Genomic DNA, 21,943 nt, shown 5'->3' with positions numbered 1-21,943 from the left:
TGACTTGTTTGGTCTCTGAGGTTTAAATTTGGAGAGGAAGATCAGTTTTATTTTCAAAAGGAAAAGCAGGGCATCTCATCACTCATCTGTAATGAAAGATAAAGCAGCAGGCAATTGCTCTTGAATATGATTTTAACTTCTTAATCTCTTGTGGGGGGTGCCTTCTGATGATGCCCTTTGGGTGGCTTTAGTTTATTATAGATATCTTCTGATTGGCTGTTGTGGGTTTGGGGTGGCCATGAAAGGCAGTTCTGACTAATGTTCAAAAGGAGAGGGACACATGAACACCATTCTTTGATGTAAAGGAGAGGGACAAGAGGGAGGGAAAAAATGGCTTTAATTGGATCTTATCCTCACTCCACCAGAAAATCCAAGGGAAAACCTAATTAACTTTTAAATTCCTTTTTCGCTCATTTCTAAACATTAAATCATTAAGCCTAAAGTTTCTCAAAGTGAAAGGGAAAGGAAGTCGTTCCTTTTCCCTTTTTTTTCTTTAGTATTAATAAATTAATGTCATCTTCGGAGACTAACAATCATATTAAAAATATGAATTCCTTTGTACCAAAATTATAAATTATTTTTCATGGTACTTAATTAACCTAACTGTAGACTTAAATAAAGAAAAGTATCCTAATACTGTAAACTTAAATAAAGAAAATTAACCTAATACTAATTAAAAAAATCACTAAAAGATAACAAATATAGAAACGCACAATAAGCCTATACATTGCAAACATGTCAGCGCCTACTAAAAAAACATTTGAATTCTAATTTCTATTCAGAAAATGAATAATCCTACCCATCAAAACTCCAAAATCCAACCCTAATCTATGAGTTTAAAAGCCCTCAAGCTCAATGTCAAAATGGTATAACCAATCCACAATAATGGCAGTTCAATCATAAAATCCTACCCTAATTATAACGCAATTGATAACATAATGATATAACCAATCCAACATAATGGCAGTTCAATCATAATATCCAACCCTAATTATATATAAGTAACATAATAATATAACAAATCCAAAATAATGGCAATTCAATCATAGAATTCAATCCTAATTATAACGCAATTGATAACATAACGAGTCAAAGATTTTTTAAGATAAAGGTTCGTATATTTGTTTTCATTTTGGTTTTTTCTTCCATCATGATCATCATAATAGCATCAAAGTTTAAACCCTTGAATGTCCGGTAAAGGTAATGCATCTAGGGGGTCTTAGGCACAAAATTTAGATACCAAACTCCAAGCTTTGACATGTGACATGTGACATGGAATCACAAATCTTTAATTATTCCCATTCTTTTAACAGAGAGTAAGTAAGAAATAAACTTGTGGTCTGAAAACTTTCATTAGGCTAAAAACAAAGACGCAATAGAGGGTGGATAAAGTAATTACAGAACATAAGAAACTACAAAAAACATGTAAAGCCAAGGTGACCAAAATATTCGCTCAAAAAACACGCCAACTAAATTTTAAGGTTTTTTAAGAAGTTTCTCTAAATTTAGGCACCCTTCGTTGTCTCTCTCATTCTCTACGAGGAAGAGAGAGAAGGAGGTATTACCGCCACCACATGATGGCCCCATAATTCGCCTTATAAAGGTGAATTTGTTATGTATATAAACACCACTGTACTTGTCTATTGTCAGAGGGAGAGCGACCGCACTAAGAGTTGCACCAATGGCCCCTCTCCTGTCCTCTTTTTTTGTGTTCTCTCTTTTGCTTATTGTTGTTTTCGTGCAAGCCGGTGAACGTAAGCCTCAATTTTTCCATTTCATTTTCTCTTCTCTTCAACTGTTCTAGAAAAAGAAAACACTATGGGTTTGTTTTTCTGGGGAAATGGGTTCAGAAGGGGAAGGAATTTCTATCCTTTTATTCCAGAAATGGTTCTTCTAAACTGTATTTTTTTTCCCCCTCTTTTTTTTGGGGTGGACAGATCAATCCACTCCATTTACTTATATGGGCCCGCAAGGACCTGAAAATTGGGGAAGTCTGTGTCCAAGTTATGCAGCTTGCTCCAATGGAAAATCGCAGTCGCCAATAGACATTGTGACGAACCTCGCTGCGACTAGCAATTATCATCAGACACTAGTCAAAAGATACACTGCTGCTAATGCTACACTCATCAACAATGGATTTAACATTGGGGTTTGCCCTTTCTTAACCTATTTAAACATTTTGGCTCTCTAATTTTTCAAGTACCAAAAGGTTTCATGCTTCTTTTTATCTCTTTTTTTTTTTTTAAACAAAAAAAAAAAACTGAAATTCAGAAACAAATGTTAGGTGCACTTTGAGAATGGCTCAGGTGGAATGGCTGTCATAAATGGTAAAAGCTACACCCTCCAACAAATGCATTGGCATTCTCCATCGGAGCACCGCCTCAACGGCCAGCTGTGAGTTTACCCATCTTTCTCTTTCTCTCTCTCTCGTCTTTTCTCTCTTTGGGCTGGCCCATTATAGGCCCAAGCCCACCAAGTTATCAGACTGCCCAACCTAGATTTTTTTTTTCTACTTAACTAATTGTGAGTGAGCAGAGTTGAATCACCGCATGAATATAGGCTAAATCAGGACAAATTCATCTGTTAGATAATTTTTTTGTAGTTTTGGATTTCAACTGACCTCCGCGAACTTTCCGATTCGAACAGATTTGCAGCCGAACTTCATCTAGTCCATCAAGCAGACGATTTCAGCCTCTCAGTCATAGGAATCCTCCTCCAATACGGCGATCCCGATCCCCTGCTCCAGCAGGTACATCAATCAACAACTCAATTTCATCCTCGCAGAACACACATTTACCAAAGGAAAAAAAAAACGAATACAAATTTACAAAATCACAATCACGGCACCGTAAAATCGCCCGGCGAAATTGCAGGTACAAGACAAATTGGCGGCGTTAGCGAATGGAACCGGCACCAACAAAGAGGTTTACGTTGCACTCGGAGACCTAGAACCAAAGCTCGTGAGGAAGAACAAATATTACAGATACACCGGCTCTCTCACCACTCCTCCCTGCACCGAGAACGTCATGTGGACCATTCTCGGCACGGTAAATCCAGATCAAAACTCGATTTCTCAAACTCCTCACACACCAGAACAGAACGCAGCTAGTTTACGGCTTGGAAATTAATTAGGGCATAACATTGTAAATATTACCTCGCAGGCGAAGACGATTTCGAAGGAACAGATAAAAGCACTAAAGTTGCCATTGGCTCCGGTCTACAAGAACAACGCCCGGCCAGTTCAGCCGCTTAACGACCGGAAGGTTGAGATTTTCGAGGAGTAGTCAAATCTCTCTCTCTCCCCCTCTCTCTATCGGCGCCATCTTTTGCCGCTCAATTAACAATCGATTTAAGCAAAGTGAATTTTTTGGCTTGCGAACTTTATAAATTCTTTGTACGGAATGAACAAAAATTCATAAATACGATTCTAACCTTTCCTACTCTTTAACCTTCCTTGTTTGATTGATAACTAACTGGTCATTTCACGATATTTTTAAAAATTTATTAATTTAAAATGAAATGAAATTAAAATTTTAGAATTTTATAAGAAATAAATTTTAATTAATATTCACTATCATAATTGACACATTAATAATTTTTAAATTGAATGAAATCATTAGTGGACGATCTCTCACGAAAATCTTCTATTAATGGTGTAAATGACAACTATGTAGAAACATGGTTTAATTACTTATAATACAATGTCGGAAATTTAATGCATATGATATTACAACTCGACATTATTAATAATATCTATTTTTAAATAATGAGGTAGCTGAAGAAGAGACACGTTAAAAAAAAAGAAAAAAAAAGTTTATTTTCCTATTTTAAAATCACTTTGGTAGGTGAAGAGATATAAAAAATAAAAAAAAAACCTAAAAATTAAATAATAGAAATTATTATTATAACATTATAATATATAATAATTAAATAGTAAAAAAAAAAACTAATTGTATAATTCTGAAAAGTGTAGGGCCAAAATAAAATTTCTACCTCTACACCTATTTTAATAAATAAATAATAAATAATTTTCACCCTACATGGTCTATGGTCCTTCCTGGCTCGTGCACTGCCTTGTTTTGTCTCTAGCTCGATCATTTATTTATTTATTTATTTATTTTTGGGTAAGCAAAAAATAAATTACTGAAATAAATTAAATTGCAGTCCAGTCCTTCAATTACTTATAATTGCCGTTTAGTCCTTATATATGTAAAAGGTATTATTCGAGAAGTTATTAAGGGGACACGAAATTTGGTGATTCCCAAAAGAAAACCCAAAATAATAATCACACACAATTTGTATTTACAAAACGGCACCGTTGCATGCAAGAAATGACATTGAAAAATAACTGCAAGAAGGAGAGGCAAAATTACATGTGGAAAACCGGAAGGATCCTTTGAATAATTTACTTACTTGTTGTGAAGCACGAGAGTGAGATGAGGACGGTTAAATCAAAGTGCCACGTCATCCGTCCACGATACGAACAAAAAAAACGCGGGCCCACCATTAGTCCACCTAATTCCGATGGAATCGCCGACATCCCACGCCACAAGGTACCGAGAAGCTCAGAGTAGCAGAGTCCGTCGGCGGGCGATTACTCACCGTCGCCGACAACCCAGGATCCCGACCGTCTACCTGATGCGTACCGCTTAACGCCGCCCAAACCGGGTGGTTCGATCTCCACGCTTCTTCTCGGATGAGATTCCGGCGTTAGTGCTTCGATGTTGAGCGTGATCTTATCAGACGCTTTCGTTGCCGGCGGGTTTCCGGCTACTGGAGAGGATATTTTAACCGCTGGAGGTTTTTTCCAACCTCGGAAAAGAGACCGTAAAGGCGAAAAGAAGCCGCGTTTGGAGTCTTTTCCGTCTGGTTTTTCCTGCGGCGGCGCTGGTTCGGAGGGATGGCGGCGATTCTTCCACTGGCGACTCCGATCTCGCTTCGATCTCACTCTCCCCATACACGAAACTTTCGGCGACGACGGTTCGACTAGCGCAGAGTCCGATTTTCCGGAGGATCCCGATTGTTTAGGGAACAACCTCGCGTTTCCAGATTTCGAATTGCGACGATTCTTCGTATCCACAAAGAAAGCCTTATGAAGCTTCGGAAGACCTAGAATCGAGGCCTTCGATTTGAAATTCAACGAAAACCGCTGAGAATTCGAATTAGTTGCTGGATTCACACTAGGATTCAGATTCGTCGAATTCGAACTTCCTTTCGTTGAATCTTTCCGCTCGTAAAAAGCGTTCTGATCTAACCAATCGTACTCCGCATCCTTCGAAAGCCAAAACGATTCCGGTGGAACATCCGGAGTAACCTCCGGCTGCTCCGTCACTTCTCTGTTCTCATCTTCCTGCCGATTATCGCCATCGGCCAAAGCTTCCTCACAGGCGATTTTCCGGTCGTGAGCACCGCCGCCGGCACATGCAGAAACCAGAGTTTCCAGATCCACTTGCGGCATAGTAATACAGAGTGAACTAAACCACAGAATACAGATTGCAAAAGGAAAAACAAAAAAAAAAACAGAGAAAAATTCTTCCGGTCGGAAGGAGCTCGGTGGCGCGTCGTGAAGACGTCTTTTGAAAATTCAACAAAAAGAGAGAGAGAGATAGAGAAAGAGGGAGAGAGATTGGGAGAGATTTTTCTGACTATTCTTTTCTTTGCCTTGTGAAATTGGTACGGACAGCGAAAGCACAAAACGGCAGTGGATTGATATGCAGTCGCAGATGATTTACTTATTTTCCCATTTAATTATCTTTTTTAAGTTTTTAACATAATTTTTTTTTTCTCAAATCTTTAATAAATAAATAAATAAATAAATAATCTTAAATCTTTTTCCATTTCCCGGCGTGGCTTATTCAAATGGCTTGCCTCTGTCTCGAATGTACCAAAACCTAACAATTTATTTATTGTTTTTTTTATAATTCATTTTGTTGCCATGTGAATGTAAATATATATATATATATATATATATATATATATATATATATTTATTTATTTATTTATTTATTATTGACTTTTTAAAAAATAATTATCATTTTTCATCTAAAATTTAAGGTAATAATATTATTTTAAACTCAATAAATTTTACAAATAATTTAGCCTTTATTTATTATTAGATTTGTTGTTTGGGTTTGGTAGGTTGGTTAATACTTACTAAACGTTTGGTCCATCTAACCCAACCGTTCCCAATTTAGGTGATAATTATATTATTAATAATTTTTAATCTCCCAAAAATATGTGTATTTTTAAATATAATTAGAAAAATAAAAATAAAACGAGGGGCAAATATGGTATAAACAATGAGACCAGCTACCGGCTAATAAGGAGGCAAGGGCATTAATTACAATGATGACGGAATTATTGAGGCTTTTTTTAAATCAAAATTGATTATTTTTTTAATACATACTTTAGGTCAATTTATTTTCTTATTTTCTTATTTTATTTTTCCTCAATTATAGTTGCTTTATTTTCTAAATAAAAATCAAGAATTAAATTAGCTGTATGATTTGTTATCCGATTGGATCTCTTCAATGTATCTCACTGTGTATATATATTGAGGACAAAAAATTAAATTATTAATAATATTCAATATAGACAATAAAAAATATTTAAAATAAAATAATTTTTTTAAAAAATATATTTTCTTTAATGATTGAGATTTGATCGTCACATTAAAAAATGCTAAATGGTTGGAGAAAAAAACACATCACAAGGGTAAGAAGAAACCAACCAAATCTAAAATTATTTGTATCAATATTATTAGGTTTTTATTATTATTAATTTGTACCTATTTTTTATTTTCATTTTATTTTTATGACATAATAGGATTTTTTTTTTCCATTAAAAAAATTGAATTAAATACAAAATTAGAAATAAACCTTAAACCCCAATCCCAGCGAGGACGTTGGCCTCCAAGAGCATTTCTTATAAGGATGTGAAAACATCTTCCTAACTTAAACGTTTTGTAATTGTGAAGTTGACGGCCATGCGTAACGGGCCAATTCGGATAATGTATGTTAGCGGTGGGCTTGAGTTGTTACAAATATTATTAGAGTCGGACATTGGACGATGTGACAGTAAGGACGTTGGACCTCCAAGGGGATGAATTGTAGAAAAATCTCCCTAATAAGCTAACGGTAATACGTAATAAGACCAAAACCGACAATATTTGTTGCTAGTGGGCTTGGGCTGTTACAAGTGGTATGAAAGTCGGACATCGAATAGTGTACAAACGAGGACGTTGGACCTCCAAATAAGGTACATTATGGAAATTTCTCCTTAAAATACACATTTTAAAATCGTGAGACCGACTATAATACGGACTAAAATGATATTTTTGAGTGAAAGATGAAAATTATTGTGATTCCCAATAAATAATTTTGATGATTCCATTATGGGCATGGAAGTACGTAAACTTCTTGTCGTGTAAGCTCTGCAGCCAATCAAAACCCTTTTTTTATTTTATTTAAGAACGATCCACACAAAATATATTCAATTCCTTAATTTTTTCAAATTCGAATTTTTATTAAATTTGTGATTTCCAATTTCACTAAAAAAATATATAAATATTATAATTTATTTTCCATATATTGTATTTAAATAGGATAACGTATACTCAAGAGTCAAGCCTCTAACCCCGTTTTGAGAAGAAGGTTTAAGCAAACGGGAGTATAGAGAGTTTGAAAGCAATGTCGAAAGTAATGATGAAGACAATGTTAAACTAGTAAACAAGAAAGTCAACATAGCAGCGTAAATAACATATAACTCAAAGTATTATGAATTAATGACTAGTCGGATCTCTGAAAGATTTCAAATTTATCCCGAGTATATTTGATTTTGTCAAAACGTTATACTCTAAATTACAATCTAATACAAGAATAAAACGATAAATATATATATATATATATAACATATATGCACAAAAAATTTATGACATGGACATACGGTTATGAACAACACGTCTTGAATAAACATTATCGTGACGACGTATATATCAATATAAATCATAAAAATTATAATATGATTTATATTGATATACATGTCGTCACAAACATTACCGTAAGAGATGTCGTCACAAACATTACCGTAAGAGATTCAATCAAATGTGCTTTGATTAAACCTAAAACAAATTAACAAAATATTAAAATTAATAAAATAGATTGATGGAATAAAATTATTAAGATCGTCACTAGTTTCGATCTAGATATAATATTTATATTTTAGTGAAATTAAAAATCTGAAATTTGTCAATCATATATGAATTAATTATTAAATTAATTCTACTAATTTATCTAAAACTTAGTGTTGTTTCATATTTAGTTTATAAACCTTAAAATTTTAATTTTTTTATTTATAATTTCAATAAATCCTAAATTTTATTTTTTACTTTTAATTTTAATTTTCATAAAAAAAAATAGTAGAAACTAAATTTATATATTTAATGGTATGAAAATAAAAAAAAAGTTTAAATAATAATAATAATAATACTAAAAACTTAGGACTCAAAGAAAACATGATAGATGGCAAAGTATAATTAGTGGTAAGGTCCTACAAAATCAATAATTGAAGATATTGTTTAATTCGACGGACCACACACTACTTTGTCATTATTCATTAAATCATTTTGATTTCATATGATCTACGTTGGAATTTTACGGATCAGGATCTTCAAATGAGATCAAGTGCATCGGATCCTAACCTCCACAAGGAAATTGATGAGATGTTAATTAAGACAAAATTAAAAAAAAAAAATCAATTTCATATACCAATCAAGTTAAACCTACCGTGTGATTCTCCTAACTTAAAAAAAATTAAATTATATATATTCGTTTTTAATATTTCTCATAAATTTACGAAAGTGTGATGACATGTGACGCTACAATAATTCTTCTTACATTAATTATATTTTTTTTATTTTTACAATAGAATTTACGCGATTTAGTTAATTATATGGAATTGGTATTACATCCAAGGTAAGTCGTATTACATTTTCAATTAGGTAAAGAAAAAAAATCATTAACATAATTTAAAAAATTAATTTTAATTTAAACGATTTTATTAAATTTATAATGTATGTTAAGACATTTTTTTTAATACAATTCTTAATATCAGTATTTACTTTATTTATTTTGTAAATATAATAATTTTATGGAGAGAACGATGTGTCGGATCGTTTACGCAGTTGACAATTGTTAAGTATGACGATGGGTCGTCAAAACCAAGTCAAATTGTATCGATGGAGGCTATGAAAAATCTAACCAATTATATTTGACCACGTGGAATACCTACATCATAGCGTTTGTCCTATGAACAAACACCTATAATGATTTGATTTGGACTCGCCTTCAATGGGACATCCAATTGAAAAGTGATTGTTTCCCTTTTTTGGGATAAAAAACAACTTTTATTCAATAAACTTTAATCAAAAAAAGTTTATTTAAAGTTATTTAGTTTTTAAAATTAAACCTATAAATATTATTTTTATTTATCCACTTTTAACAAATATTTAAAAAATTCAAGTTAAATTTAAAAATTAATACAAATAATTTTTTTTTGTTTAATATTGCTAAAGAGAAATATTCTTTTTAAGAAAGTTAAAACCCATGACAAAAAAAAAAGTACAATTAAAAAAAATCAAATAATTATTGAAATAAACTTTAATTTCTATATATTTTTATTTTGCAATAATTTAGTCCATGTATTTTAAATTTGTAATAATTTTTTTTTTACATATATATTCAAATTCTACAAAAAAAAAAAAAAAAAAAAAAAAAAAAAAAAAAAAAAAAAAGTTCGCTATCTACTAATTGGCGTAATTGGAAAGCAGTCTTTAATTAAGCCATGGTTTTCAATTTTTTTTTTTTTTTTTATCATTTTCAAGATATTTTCCAACCTATTTGAATTATATTACTAAAATTTTAATCCCGTCTTGACCTCCTCAAGTCGCTCATAATTTAATACATGTCATATTTTTCATATTAGAGTACTATTTTAATTAATTGAATCTTATGTTTATTTATTGTTAAAGTCAATATCTATCATTAATGATTTATATAGGTGAGTTGAGATTAAGTAAATAGTAATAATAAATATTATTTTTTTTCTTTTTTTAGTAAGTTATGAAAATTTAATTCTCCAACTTTTGGTAATGCTGACAATAAATAACAGGTCCTTAATGTATATTAATTTAAATTTAAATTGAAATGAAATAAATTTTAATTTAAGAAAAGACCAAATCAACATAAATAAAAAACAAAAACAAAAAAACAAAACAAAAGTTAAAAAAAATTAGAGAGAGGAAAAAAGGGCTGCAATAGTGGGAAAAAGTGTGGGGTCGAAATCATATTATAAAAAAACATGGGGCAAATTTCGAAGAGAGGAAAATTCCCGAAGAACAAGAATTCCCATTCGAAATTTTCGACCGTTGGGGCCCGTATAGACAATGTAGTAACGGTTACCATTCAAAAAAAAATAATAATAATAATAATAATAACTGAAAAACTCATCCACTAAATCTCTTCGCATCTACAACTTCTGTTCTTCACTTAAAAAGCTTCGAGAAAATCGAAGAAGAAGAAGAAGAAGAAGTATCAATGGGGTGCGTCTCTTCAAAACTTCACCGGAAGGACCTTCAGAGGAACATCGTCGTCAACAATGGCAGCGAGTATCTCAACCACGTCGTCTCTTTAACTTCCAGTACTTACGGCGTTCTCAATCTCGACGCCGATCAGAAATCGAAGGATTTAGTTGCAGAGGCGACGAAGAAATCGCCTCCTCGCGAAGAATTAGAAGTGATTAACACTTGGGAGCTTATGGATGGCCTTGAAGAAGGAATTCCGATGGCAAATCGGGGCAAAAAAAGCCCTAAAAATAGAGTGTTTCTTCGCGGATTGGTCGATTTGGATCGAAGAAGTCCGTTGAAGTTCTTTAATCAAATTGGTACTCCGAAGAAGGCGATTAGGTCCGTCGGGAAGGAGAATCGAGGCAGAGTCAATGGCGTCGGGAAGGATAACAGTCCGAGAAAGAATACGCCGAAATCGTCGGTAGTTTCTCCCAAATCGGCTCTGAAATTGAGTGTTCCGGTGAAGAATACGCCGATTTCGGCGAGAAGGCAGAGTTTCCGAAGCGATTCGGGCCATTTCTCGGCTAGACGGAGGAGTTTGAGTCCACTATTCGATCCAGAGCTGGTAGCGTCGTACGAGAAAGAATTAAACGAAGAAGGAGAACAAATCAAGAGAATCGTTTCAGAGACGCCGAAATCTAAAGCGGCCGCGAGACATTTTCAAGAATCGGACATTGCCCTAAAAAAAGAGTTCGAGGAACGTCGCCCGCCCGGCGGCGAAACCGCCGTCGTAATCTACACGACGACACTTCGAGGAATCAGAAAGACATTCGAGGACTGCAACAAGGTTCGAACGATCGTCGAATCTTACGGCATTCACTTGATCGAGAGAGACATATCAATGGATTCCGGTTTCAGAGAGGAACTGAGGGCGTTGATAGACAGTAAAGAGGTGAAAGTTCCGGCGGTTTTTGTGAAGGGGAGACTAATAGGAGGGGCGGCGGAGGTGTTGAAAATGGAGGAGGAGGGGAAATTGGAGGTTCTGTTTGAGGGGATTCCGAGGGCGGCGGGCGGAGGAGGGTGTGAAGGATGCGGGGGCGTGAGGTTTGTGTTGTGTGTGGATTGCAATGGAAGCTGTAAGGTTTTGGATGAGACGAAGAAGAAGACGATGAAATGTTGCGAGTGTAATGAAAATGGGTTGATTCAGTGTCCTATTTGTTCTTGAATTTTCACCGAAATTCAGAATTATTAGGGTTTTATTTAGTAGGGGAGGAGGAGAAATCAAGATTTCCCTTATTGATTTTATTTGACTAAAGTTTTAGGACCTGTGTGCGTTTTGTTGGTAATGTATTAATTATTTGTGTATTATTAAAGCCTAATTTTTCATCTTAACACCATGATGATTTTATTATTGTATTTTTTTTATAGTAATTTTTAATGTCGTGTTAATCTCTCTCTCTCTCTCTCTCTCTCTCTATATATATATATATATATATGATGCTTATTAATGTTTATGAGGTTCATTAAATTATGATTCTTTTAGTATGTTTTCTCATTTTGTTCTATCTTTTTTACCCACGTTTTCTAGTTTCTTTTTTTTTTTTTTTTAAGAATTAAGCCAAAAATTCAAATTACATTTTTTGAAAGAGAAATGAACGAGAAATGTTGAGAAAATAGGATTTTAATGTAATAATCCATGACACCTCTTGTTACACATCAGCGAGTCACCGTTGGTCTCGTGGTTTTGAAATGAGAGGTTTCATACGTTTGTAAGAAATGTTTGTTCCCTCTCCAACTAGTGTGTGATCTCACAACCCATCTCCTTTGGGGCCAGCGTCCTCGCTGGCACACCCTCGGTGTATGGATCTAATGCCCATTTGTAATAGTTCATATTGGTGTCATGGATCTAATGTCCATAGGCTATTACTAACTGATATTGTCTGCTTTTGCTCGTTACGTATCTCCTCAGTCTCACAATTTTAAAATGTGTCTGTTAGACTGATGTTTCTAACACCCTTGTAAGAAATGCTTCATTCCCCTCTCCAACTGATGTGGGATCTCACAATAAAAATTTGAACAAGTTCTCGATTAGTGCATGTCATCTTAATCTTCTCTCGATCTCACATTTAGTAAATCACTATTTTCTTAATTTGAATATAACATTTATGTTATACGTAGATATCGAATTGGTTTTAAAGAAGTTGAAAAACAAGTTTGATCATAATTTTTTTGGGCTCAATTATTATAGTTTATATCAGAAAGGATAGGGAAAGGGAAAGCTCTTACAAACTCTACTGTTTAAGCTTAAGGTTTCTAGAAATTGAGGTAAGGAAATAGCAAAAATGATCAAAATAACCTAAAACTGCCACGGCAAAAAATGATCAAAATAGCTTCTTGATTAATATTTTGAAGCAGTGTTCATTACACTATATTCTAACACAAACATTAATTGCATACTCAAATTTCATATATCCATTACCTGAAGCATTTTATACCGCATGAGAGATGGATCTCTCAGAAGCTTCAGACGAACATGAAGAAACATCGGCGACTTAGCGTGCCACGAGAGGTGACGGTAGAGGTTGAGCTTTCTTACCAAAGAATGTCTAGCTTGAGTATCAGATAAACAAGGGTTTGAACTCCCCATTAGCAAGCTGACATAGTTTATTGAAGGTAGATGTATCTGCAAATAGAGTTGAACAAAGAATTCAGGATGCTACTTGATCTGATAATTCATAAAAATTCATTAACACACCCTGATTCAAACAATGTTGAAATATAATCCAAAGAGGATTCTATAAGTAACTTGAGCATATATTTCAAGCAGATCTATCTGAGGTTCATCGTCTAAAGTGAAAAAAAAAAATGAAGTGTAATATATGAGCTAAATAACTTGGATTGATTTGAATTCAACTTGATACAAAATGAACATCAAATACAGATTAAATTTCACTGTGGGAATAATCCAGATTCCAAATTTAGGATCTAGCTATCTTATGTTCTAGAAATCTCAAAAGCTAGATTTAGTTAATCTCATTTATAAATGTCAATTCATTACTCAATCCTGCTTTTGGCAAAATCAATTATTAGCTAAAAACTGATTAACGGTCCTCTCTTCAAGCCAATTCAAAGAACATAAATTAACTTCAGATGATATGTACAGGGGAATTATGCTAAATTGGTTCAAATGTTATTCTAGAATAAGGATAGGTCAAGAAGGGATCATACCGAATGAGTCGCCAAAATTGGTCCAAACATCAGCTCGTATGGATTTGTCAGTATCAGCAATTCCAATGACCTCGACAAACTTCGAAAGGGGAAAGGGTGGGGAGCCTTTCACAACAATCTGATTGTTATCTGTTGATTTACCATATATGACTCCGTTGCCTTCAGACTGTACCTGAATCACTGCCCGAACTCTTCTTCCAACATACAGGCGTAAAAGCTCAGCGTTGACAAAAACTGAAGGGTTTGAAGTATCCATCTATACAATACACCAGGAAGTGAACATTTAATAAAAAACAAACTGTCAAGTTTCACCATGACAGCCATGCTTGAACTTGTTTAGCACTAATACCAAATCAGTGTCTATACAACTAGCAGACACCATTTCACGAGTACTTTTCTTCTTCATTACAAACAATTACTTCATTTATGAAATGTCAGTGACACTCAGTTCACGAAATTTGGAAAGCAGAAATAATTATAACAGTAAGAATATACACGATGGTCACTGCGGTGCGGATTATTTTGATTCAATAGCTCTTATTTTAGCTTCGAGACTATCCAAAAATTAAAATCTTACTACGGTATTCTCACTCCTAATTCTCTACCATATTAAAGGAACAAATCAGGAACCTAATAAGCGATCTCCTCTTACTACGGTATTCTCACTTCTAATTCTCCACCATATTAAAGGAACAAATCAGGAACCTAATAGGCGATCTCCTCTTACTACGGTATTCTCACTTCTAATTCTCTACCATATTAAAGGAATAAATCAGGAACTAATATGCGAATCGAATTCAGGCCCTGCCGACTCAAACTATACACAATCTACGCATAAAGTAACTCCAAACAAGTTAATCCAAATCTCATTGGCTACAAACACGACGAGCCAAGTGAATAAGCAGTGGAATTTCATCATGCACTTGAATCTAACAAATCGATCCACAAAATGAGGAGAAATTTCAAAATACACGATCGAAGAATCAAAACAACTGAACTACAATACCTGATTTTACCGATTGCAGAGTTCCTAAAAAATGGAAACCGAATCGATCGACGGAGAAGAAAAAGAGCGCGGGCTTTTGAAAGCGGCAAAATTGAAGTTACGAGATGAGTGCGTGCAACGAGAATAGAGGAATTTGTAGGGAGATCAAGCGAGAGATGAGCTCCAACTCTGATATCAAAGATCATCTTCCTTCATCCAACGGTCGACATACGCTCACGCGATCAGTTTCAGAATTTCATTATCATTTTCTTTTTGCTAAAATAAAAAATTAGCAAAAGAAACGTAAATTAAAAAATTAAAAAATTAAAAAAAAAACCTTATTGTAAATCAATCCAACCAATCAAATTACAGATAAAAATTTATCTTTCCAATAATTTGATGATAAAAAAATATTGAAATTTAACAATCTTGTCCTAAAGTTTAAAAATTAATTTTTGTATTTTTGCTTCAAAACATTATTTATTTATTTATTTAAAAAATTATATAACATTTCAGATCTCCAAAAGGAAATTCTAGATCGTCAATTTTAGTTAAAATTATAATAATTTAGTTTAAATCAATTTAAATTAGAGAGAGTAACCATAGTTATGTAAAAAATATATATTATAAAATAAAATATCACATTTTTTCTCAACATCACATTTTTCCACGTAATAAACACACAGCAAAAAAAATAAAAAATACAAAAATAAAAAATTTGGAGAAGACAGGGAGGAGCAAAGTTGAGGGAGAAGAGAATCAGTTTTGTCGTAATTTCTTAACAACGACGAAGGCCGCCACCGCCACGGCGGCGACGACGCCGGAGACGATGAACGTCGTCTTTAATGTCTGCATTGTATCCTTCTTCTTCGCCTGCTTTCTTTCTTCTTCCACAGTTGCTTTCCTCTTCGCCTGCTCCTGTCAGATTTTCCACAAATTATTTATTTCAGTTTATAATTTTTTTAAAAATAATTATTTTTAAAATTAAATTATTTTTTTAAAAGAAAAAATCTAAAATTTTACCTTATCTTCCACAGATGCAGCAACTTGAGAGGAAATGGGATCGACAGTTACGTGCTGGTTATGGCCGGGATGTAATTCTCTGTCCACGTCTACTGCCGGAAACCGGGAACCTGCACCCCCGGTAGCTCCTCCATCTCTGCCTGGGCTCGCCATTCTTTTTTTTTTGTCCTTTTTTTTTTTTTTTCTTTTTCGAAGTTGCAGAAAACAGAAACAAGAAACAAATTCATCGCCTTGGGTATTTTATTCTCTTCCAAGTGGAACAGTTACTGTGACACGTGGAGACAATCTACTGGTTTAAATTTCGTTAACGACCAACCACGAATGACTTTCTTTTATTAACCGTCAACGGCCCGGGAATGGCGTCCGGATTTCGTTGTTTGCCTGTTTTTCCTTGGAAAACAAATTTGAGTTTTTATTTATTTATTATTATTGTTATTATTTTTTTAATATTTACTAAGAAAAATTAAAAAAGAATTATGATAATTTTTCTATAATAAATTATGGTAATACATAAAATCGATAAATTTCTTGTTTGTAGCATAGTATGCCCACGTCCTTGTACAACTTCTAATTTAACAGATTAGATTAGCTCAGATTCTGAGTCGTAATTGATATATTTGAAGATCAAATCGATTGTTCGATCCAACTCTATCACTAAATCGAATAAAGTCGAACAAAATTTATCTGGATCGAACTATATTTGTAGCTTTATATTTCTAAAAAACGAAAACCGAACCCAAGAATATGAGAACAGAGAGAAAAAGTAGAAGAAAAGAATATGTTAGTTAGGGTGTCAACAATACAGGGACAAGGAATTGCAAGCAGAAGCACATTTGAATGTTTAGATAAACTCATACACACCATATCTCAACACCAACAAAATCAAAAGGTCATATTTTAAACAGTTATCACCACTCCCCCACCTGCATAAAATGAAAGACAGAACCATACACGACGGTTATAGTATCGTTCGGTTCGGTTCAGTTCGGTTGGTTCAACGCCAAGCTTCAGCTAGCTCTGTCCTCGAGTTCAACCGACCGACAACACCACCTTTCTTGCCTCTTTGTGCACCAGCACCTGTTGTGTGAACCTTCACTGGCTGATCATTCGCCTTCCTGCTGCCTTTCTTCAGATTCATACTCCCCGATCGATCGAGGCTACTCCTTCGACAACTTTGAGGTATCCTGACTTGGTTTGCGAGAACAGTCTCCGGTTCTTTATTCACCAATGAGTTCATTTCCGATACGATTTCGCAGGGGCAGACGTTTTCAATGGAAGTCAGAAGATTTTGCGACCCCGTTTTAGCTGTACAACTATCTACACTGGGGCTCTCAGGAGCAGGTTCTTCAGCTACAAATACTTGTTCAGCTTCAGCTTCCTCATTCCCGACCTCATTTTGTTCGTCTTGGTACAACCGTGATGCACTTTCATGCCCGTCCTCATCCGATGGATTCATACGTAAAACAGGAGCGGATTCAACGACCGAATCCTCTCGGTCCTTCAGTGTCTTTTCAATCAGAGTCTTGAGGAAGTTCATCACTTTAACAGCATACATCAAAGCAGTTAATGGATCTGCCATCTGCAAGAATAGATCAAAACTATTACACTTCAAGTCAAACGATCTTTTGATGCGATCATCACGAGAAAAATCAGAGCCTCGACTCGACTCGACCCAAGTACACAAATACAATCAAAGAATATCCCTTACTTGAGTCATGTTCGGTGCAAAAACCATTGCGACGTTACGAGCATTCATCTTGTTCTGATGTTCGAACTGTACAACATCGGCCATTAGGTTCACAGCCCAATCGAGCAGCGCAGCTTCCGTATGGGGAAGGAGTCTTGCTAGATCAGCACATTCTTCTTCGGTCTGTGCCTCCATCACCTGTTCGGGTGAGAGCGAATCCAACACGCCCGTCGGAAGTTCTCGAAACCAGGCCTATAATAAACGCAAAATCATTTCAGTTCTCGAAAACCAGGCTAATTCTAAGAGACGAGATGAGTGTATAAGAGGCATAACATAATCAAAGCATGTGTAGTACCTTAATAAGACCTGCCAAGCAGTGCACATCGACACCATCGGGCACGACTCCTCGATTTAACTGGTCTCGAACGAATTCCTCTTGGCTGTTTCCAGCAGTAATCCTGAAAATTCCTTCTGCCTGCAGGTTTAAATCCATAAGTTTCTACCCGAAATCGTCCAACGACAGCATATCGTGTATAAAGAAAGGCAAGAACATTCAGATACCTCCAGGCCTCCTTGTGTATACAAGTGTTTCTGCATTAATAGAAGAATCGTGGGGACGCTGTTTCCTCTCGAATCGAAGGAAAGCTGCATCGACTCCGTAGAGACGCCGAAAACATTTGCACTGCAGATAAAAGATCGCAGTCAGCTCACGATTTTAAAACACGGCTGTTAGAGAGAGGTTTCCACACCCTTATAAGGAATGTTTCATTTCCCCCTCCAACCGATGTGGGATCTCACAATCCACCCCCCTTGGAGGCCCAGCGTCCTCACTAGCACACCATCCGGTGTCTGGCTCTCCACACCCTTATAAGGAATGTTTCATTCTCCTCTCCAACCGATGTGAGATCTCACAATCCACCTCCCTTGGAGGCCCAGCGTCCTCACTAGCACACCATCCGGTGTCTAGCTCTCCACACCCTTATAAGGAATGTTTCATTCTCCTCTCCAACCGATGTGAGATCTCACAATCCACCCCCCTTGGAGGCCTAGCGTCCTCACTATCACACTATTCGATGTCTGATATCATTTGTAACAGCTCAAGGCCAAGGCCATCGCTAGCCGATATTGTCCCTTTCGGGCTTCCCCTCAAAGTTTTTAAAACACATCAGAGGTTTCCACGCCCTTATAAAGAATATTTCGTTCCTCTCTCCAATCATTCAAATAATTATCTATGAGCTATACATGTTCATCGTTCAAGATGCAAGGATTTGAAACAGAGAATTAAAGCAATATCCATTGAAAACCCCACAATCAAAATCCAATGACAACAGAATTTCCCTCATCAGTTCATAATCATGCTCATAAACAAATGAAATCCAAAACAGAAAAAGGGTTAAAGAGATCATAAACCTGGCACTAGGAGCTCTTCTAGGAACCTCAAGCTCAAACTCAACAGGCAAGCCAAGGAAGCCATTGAAGCGATCAAAGGTAACATGGGCAACATGCCTAACATTAGAAGGCCATCCAATTTCCATAGCACCTCTACCGCTTCCACTACTCGTACTTCTACACCCAATTAAAGACTTCCTAAAAGCAGCAACCAAAAATGTCAATACAGACAGCTGATCTCCTTCTTGTTCTTGTTCTTGTTCTTGTTCTTGTTGTTCCTGAGAACCCAAATGAAATTGAACACAGTGGTTTATGGTGGGACTGTTAATAAGGGGATGTGTGTGCACACCATCATTAACTGTGGAAGAACTTGAAGGAGAAGGGAAGTGAGATGGGGATCGTTGGAGGACGTCTGTCATTTTAAAAGAAACCCCAAAACAAAACAAAAAAAAAAAACAAAAAGAAAATCAAAATCAAAAGGAATTGGTCTTCGATTTCGTTAACCCTTTTCAAAGATTAATTCGAGTCTACGAAAAACAAGATTTGGGTGTGCAAAAAGAAGAAGAGTTGGATTGAAGAAAGGGCTTGGGAAGGTAAGACGTGAGTATCATCACTTTTTTTTCTTTCTTTTTTCTTTTTAATTGTTTCTTGGATTGGCTGGCTTTGGAGGAAGAAAGAAGCAAGCACAGAGAGAGAGAGAATGGTAGTTGAAGAAATGAAGAAGGAATAATGGAGTCTCTAGAGAGAGAGAGAAGAGAGAGAGAGAGAGAAGAGAGAGAGAGAGAGAGAGATTTGGGTATTTTGGTAATTATGAAGAAGCCATGGATTTGGAAGCGAAGAGGAAAAAGCACTCTGTTACTGCTCGTCTTCTTCCTCAAATTCTATTATCTAAATTTTCTTTTGTTAATGAAGGTGTTGATTTCAGTTACAATTTGACCTAATTACTAACCAAATATCATAAATTTATTCTATTTTTTTTTCATATATTAATTTAATATCGAGAAAAAAATTAATTATTATTTATTAATGTATACCTTAATAATTAAAGATAATTATTTTCTAGTGTAGTATTTGTGGAAATAAAGGGACTAAATTGTAATTTTAAAAGTATTGTTATTGTGACATGTCATCCATATTTTAATAATTTGTTTCGTAGATTAATTGTAAAAATATTTTTATTGATAAAACATTAATTATCCTCTCAACTGTCCATCTCTAATGGTTGACATAATAAAAAAACTCATTTATTTTACTATTAACTAAATTAATAAAAGTACTCTTACAAATATTTTTAAATTTTTAAAATTTTTAACAATAGCAGTAAAATTTAAAAAATATATATTTTTATGGATGCTATTAATATTTTATTTTTAAAATATTTTTACTATTTATTCTCCAAGACTCAACTTAAATACCCGACCTTAAGAGACCTCCAAATGTTTTTAACTTATAAATTTATGTTTAATTTTTAAAAAAACTCGCCATTGGATTATCTGTGACATTTTAATCACAAATGCAAAATTTTTCAAATTATTAAAAATTAGAAGAAAAAAAAAGATAGTTAACTGGATCCAAATAAAAAATAATAGTTAGAAACTTAGTATTAAAAAAAAAAATTGAAACGTTGAAAATTAAAATAATAATAAGATATAAAGTGTTATTTTAGATATTTATTTTTAGTACTTGGAATAAATAAATTTATAGAGAGGTAAAATGCCAGGTGGTGACAGAAGGAGATGAAAGCAATAAAAAAAAAACCGGGCCAATCCGACGTGGCCACCAGGTCCTACAACCTGTCTTACAGCGACGTCTTATCTGAATTTATAGGATTGACAAAACTGTGGGGGGGCGAGATCACCTGCATCAAGGTCCACCAATTTCCCATCTCCACGTCACATCACATCCCTCCATCTCATCAAATCCTGGTCAATCTACATCCTATGTTTTTCAATTTCTCCATTAAACATAAACCAATTATTTGATTTCGACCTTTTTTTTATTTAATTTTTGTTGTCTTCCTTAATAATTATTTAGTGGATTTCAAAATTAGAGTGTCTCAATCAATAATTGAAGATGAGTTTTAACCTCTAATTTTTTTTTTAAAATAATTAATTAAATTATATTGAAAGATATTTCAATTATTTATAATATAAATTTAAAATATTATTCAATAATTAACCGTAAGGGGAAAATGATGAATTTTACTCGATTACTCGTCTGATTACACTAAAATTCAAGCAAACTATAATTAATCATAATTAGGTAAACTTTCACATGATGATCATCTACCTCTTGGTGATGCCGATCAAATGCCTTGTCATTATTCGATGTTTTTTTTTTTGTGTATCGAAATTAATATCGATAAAATTTAATTAACGGGTTTTGTCGACTTACGAATAAGCATCTAATGATATTTCTGCACTCTTACTAGTATTAGTAAAGAGGCTCTTCGACTAAGGAGACATCCTAGTAGGAAGGTCGACCACTACATAAGCTGCCAATCGTCACGAGAGAAGCTAGTTACCTTTCTTTGATCCACCTTCTTGGCCCGAGAAGAGAACGAAAATGGTTCGGGAATGGTGGGTGTGGTGTTAAATAGTCAAAATTTTGAAGGAATTATTATTATTATTATTTATTTTTGAGAGATTCTAAGAAAAGACAAAAATTTATGGCTTAAAAAGGATGGGATGGGCCAATGCTTCAAAAAGGCCCATTATCTCAAAAATCCTCTCCTTAAATTAATTTTAAAAAAGTTTATCCAAATTCTAAATTTTAAAAATAAATTTTTCGTTTTTTAATTTTCAAAAATTGATTTAAATTTTGAAAATATTTGTAAAAAATAAATTGCAATAAATTAAAAAAAACATTTTTTTTTTAGTTTTTAAATAATGAACAAGGCCCATGCTTCCCACTAAATTGATATTGTTTTGAATTATTTGTGAATAAAGCATTAGCCATGCATTCATTGGTGGAGTTAGAGCTTATTAGTATAATATAATATACCTTAAATTATATATTTTCTATACAAATATTTTAAAAATTTTAATTTGATAAATCAAATTACAAAAAT

The 21,943-nt window shown here is 34.2% G+C and overlaps 6 protein-coding genes and 1 long non-coding RNA gene across 8 annotated transcripts; 2 read left to right on the top strand and 5 right to left on the bottom strand.

The window, feature by feature from the left end:
* The first annotated feature begins 372 nt into the window (after positions 1 to 372).
* LOC111433975 (alpha carbonic anhydrase 1, chloroplastic-like) lies at positions 373 to 3,379 on the top strand. Its single transcript, XM_023071290.1, has 6 exons — positions 373 to 1,754; positions 1,938 to 2,149; positions 2,285 to 2,394; positions 2,647 to 2,749; positions 2,874 to 3,047; positions 3,162 to 3,379. Exons 1-6 carry the CDS (start codon positions 1,682 to 1,684, stop codon positions 3,282 to 3,284), a joined length of 795 nt encoding a protein of 264 aa, XP_022927058.1. The 5' UTR covers positions 373 to 1,681; the 3' UTR covers positions 3,285 to 3,379.
* Positions 2,398 to 3,246, bottom strand: LOC111434344. Its single transcript, XR_002708934.1, has 3 exons — positions 3,155 to 3,246; positions 2,848 to 2,945; positions 2,398 to 2,737 (listed from the first exon to the last, which is right to left on the bottom strand). It is a non-coding gene; the product is annotated as an uncharacterized LOC111434344 (long non-coding RNA).
* Positions 3,380 to 4,254: 875 nt separating the features above from the next.
* LOC111433887 lies at positions 4,255 to 5,728 on the bottom strand. The gene has a single exon (XM_023071182.1). The coding sequence runs from the start codon at positions 5,456 to 5,458 to the stop codon at positions 4,595 to 4,597; it is 864 nt and encodes a 287-aa protein (XP_022926950.1). The 5' UTR covers positions 5,459 to 5,728; the 3' UTR covers positions 4,255 to 4,594.
* Positions 5,729 to 10,489: 4,761 nt separating this feature from the next.
* On the top strand, positions 10,490 to 12,080 carry LOC111434511. 2 transcript variants are annotated; one of them, XM_023071957.1, is made up of 3 exons: positions 10,490 to 11,847; positions 11,878 to 11,886; positions 12,064 to 12,080. In XM_023071957.1, the coding sequence occupies exon 1, from the start codon at positions 10,593 to 10,595 to the stop codon at positions 11,784 to 11,786; it is 1,194 nt and encodes a 397-aa protein (XP_022927725.1). In that variant the 5' UTR covers positions 10,490 to 10,592; the 3' UTR covers positions 11,787 to 11,847; positions 11,878 to 11,886; positions 12,064 to 12,080. The 2 variants fall into 2 exon arrangements, with proteins under 2 accessions (XP_022927725.1, XP_022927805.1); XM_023072037.1 differs by lacking the exon at positions 12,064 to 12,080 and having other exon boundaries at positions 11,878 to 12,015.
* An 859-nt stretch (positions 12,081 to 12,939) lies between these two features.
* LOC111447925 (replication protein A 14 kDa subunit B-like) lies at positions 12,940 to 14,919 on the bottom strand. Its single transcript, XM_023087323.1, has 3 exons — positions 14,796 to 14,919; positions 13,790 to 14,045; positions 12,940 to 13,244 (listed from the first exon to the last, which is right to left on the bottom strand). The coding sequence occupies exons 2-3, from the start codon at positions 14,043 to 14,045 to the stop codon at positions 13,180 to 13,182; spliced, it is 321 nt and encodes a 106-aa protein (XP_022943091.1). The 5' UTR covers positions 14,796 to 14,919; the 3' UTR covers positions 12,940 to 13,179.
* Positions 14,920 to 15,461: 542 nt separating this feature from the next.
* Positions 15,462 to 15,981, bottom strand: LOC111451047. The gene is made up of 2 exons (XM_023091297.1): positions 15,798 to 15,981; positions 15,462 to 15,692 (listed from the first exon to the last, which is right to left on the bottom strand). Exons 1-2 carry the CDS (start codon positions 15,948 to 15,950, stop codon positions 15,534 to 15,536), a joined length of 312 nt encoding a protein of 103 aa, XP_022947065.1. The 5' UTR covers positions 15,951 to 15,981; the 3' UTR covers positions 15,462 to 15,533.
* Positions 15,982 to 16,558: 577 nt separating this feature from the next.
* LOC111449980 (rho GTPase-activating protein 5-like) lies at positions 16,559 to 19,578 on the bottom strand. The gene is made up of 5 exons (XM_023090099.1): positions 18,895 to 19,578; positions 18,046 to 18,166; positions 17,840 to 17,959; positions 17,506 to 17,736; positions 16,559 to 17,376 (listed from the first exon to the last, which is right to left on the bottom strand). The coding sequence occupies exons 1-5, from the start codon at positions 19,290 to 19,292 to the stop codon at positions 16,792 to 16,794; spliced, it is 1,455 nt and encodes a 484-aa protein (XP_022945867.1). The 5' UTR covers positions 19,293 to 19,578; the 3' UTR covers positions 16,559 to 16,791.
* Between the last annotated feature and the right edge of the window lie 2,365 nt (positions 19,579 to 21,943).

The sequence above is a fragment of the Cucurbita moschata genome, unplaced genomic scaffold (genome assembly GCF_002738365.1).
Source record: "Cucurbita moschata cultivar Rifu unplaced genomic scaffold, Cmos_1.0 Cmo_Scf00001, whole genome shotgun sequence".
NCBI classification, from domain to species: domain Eukaryota; kingdom Viridiplantae; phylum Streptophyta; class Magnoliopsida; order Cucurbitales; family Cucurbitaceae; genus Cucurbita; species Cucurbita moschata.
Note: the sequence above shows the minus strand (reverse complement) of the source record. Positions and strands in the feature narration are given on the sequence as shown.

Coding starts and splice junctions, on each gene's coding strand:
- LOC111433975 (XM_023071290.1), top strand. CDS start 1,682: ATGGCCCCTCTCCTGTCCTCTTTTTTTGTGTTCTCTCTTTTGCTTATT. Junction 2,150..2,284: donor ACAATGGATTTAACATTGGG/GTTTGCCCTTTC, acceptor AACAAATGTTAG/GTGCACTTTGAGAATGGCTC. Junction 3,048..3,161: donor TGTGGACCATTCTCGGCACG/GTAAATCCAGAT, acceptor ATTACCTCGCAG/GCGAAGACGATTTCGAAGGA.
- LOC111433887 (XM_023071182.1), bottom strand. CDS start 5,458: ATGCCGCAAGTGGATCTGGAAACTCTGGTTTCTGCATGTGCCGGCGGC.
- LOC111434511 (XM_023071957.1), top strand. CDS start 10,593: ATGGGGTGCGTCTCTTCAAAACTTCACCGGAAGGACCTTCAGAGGAAC.
- LOC111447925 (XM_023087323.1), bottom strand. CDS start 14,045: ATGGATACTTCAAACCCTTCAGTTTTTGTCAACGCTGAGCTTTTACGC. Junction 13,245..13,789: donor CAATTTTGGCGACTCATTCG/GTATGATCCCTT, acceptor CTCTATTTGCAG/ATACATCTACCTTCAATAAA.
- LOC111451047 (XM_023091297.1), bottom strand. CDS start 15,950: ATGGCGAGCCCAGGCAGAGATGGAGGAGCTACCGGGGGTGCAGGTTCC. Junction 15,693..15,797: donor CTGCATCTGTGGAAGATAAG/GTAAAATTTTAG, acceptor AAAATCTGACAG/GAGCAGGCGAAGAGGAAAGC.
- LOC111449980 (XM_023090099.1), bottom strand. CDS start 19,292: ATGACAGACGTCCTCCAACGATCCCCATCTCACTTCCCTTCTCCTTCA. Junction 18,167..18,894: donor AGAAGAGCTCCTAGTGCCAG/GTTTATGATCTC, acceptor TTTTATCTGCAG/TGCAAATGTTTTCGGCGTCT. Junction 17,960..18,045: donor ATACACAAGGAGGCCTGGAG/GTATCTGAATGT, acceptor TTAAACCTGCAG/GCAGAAGGAATTTTCAGGAT.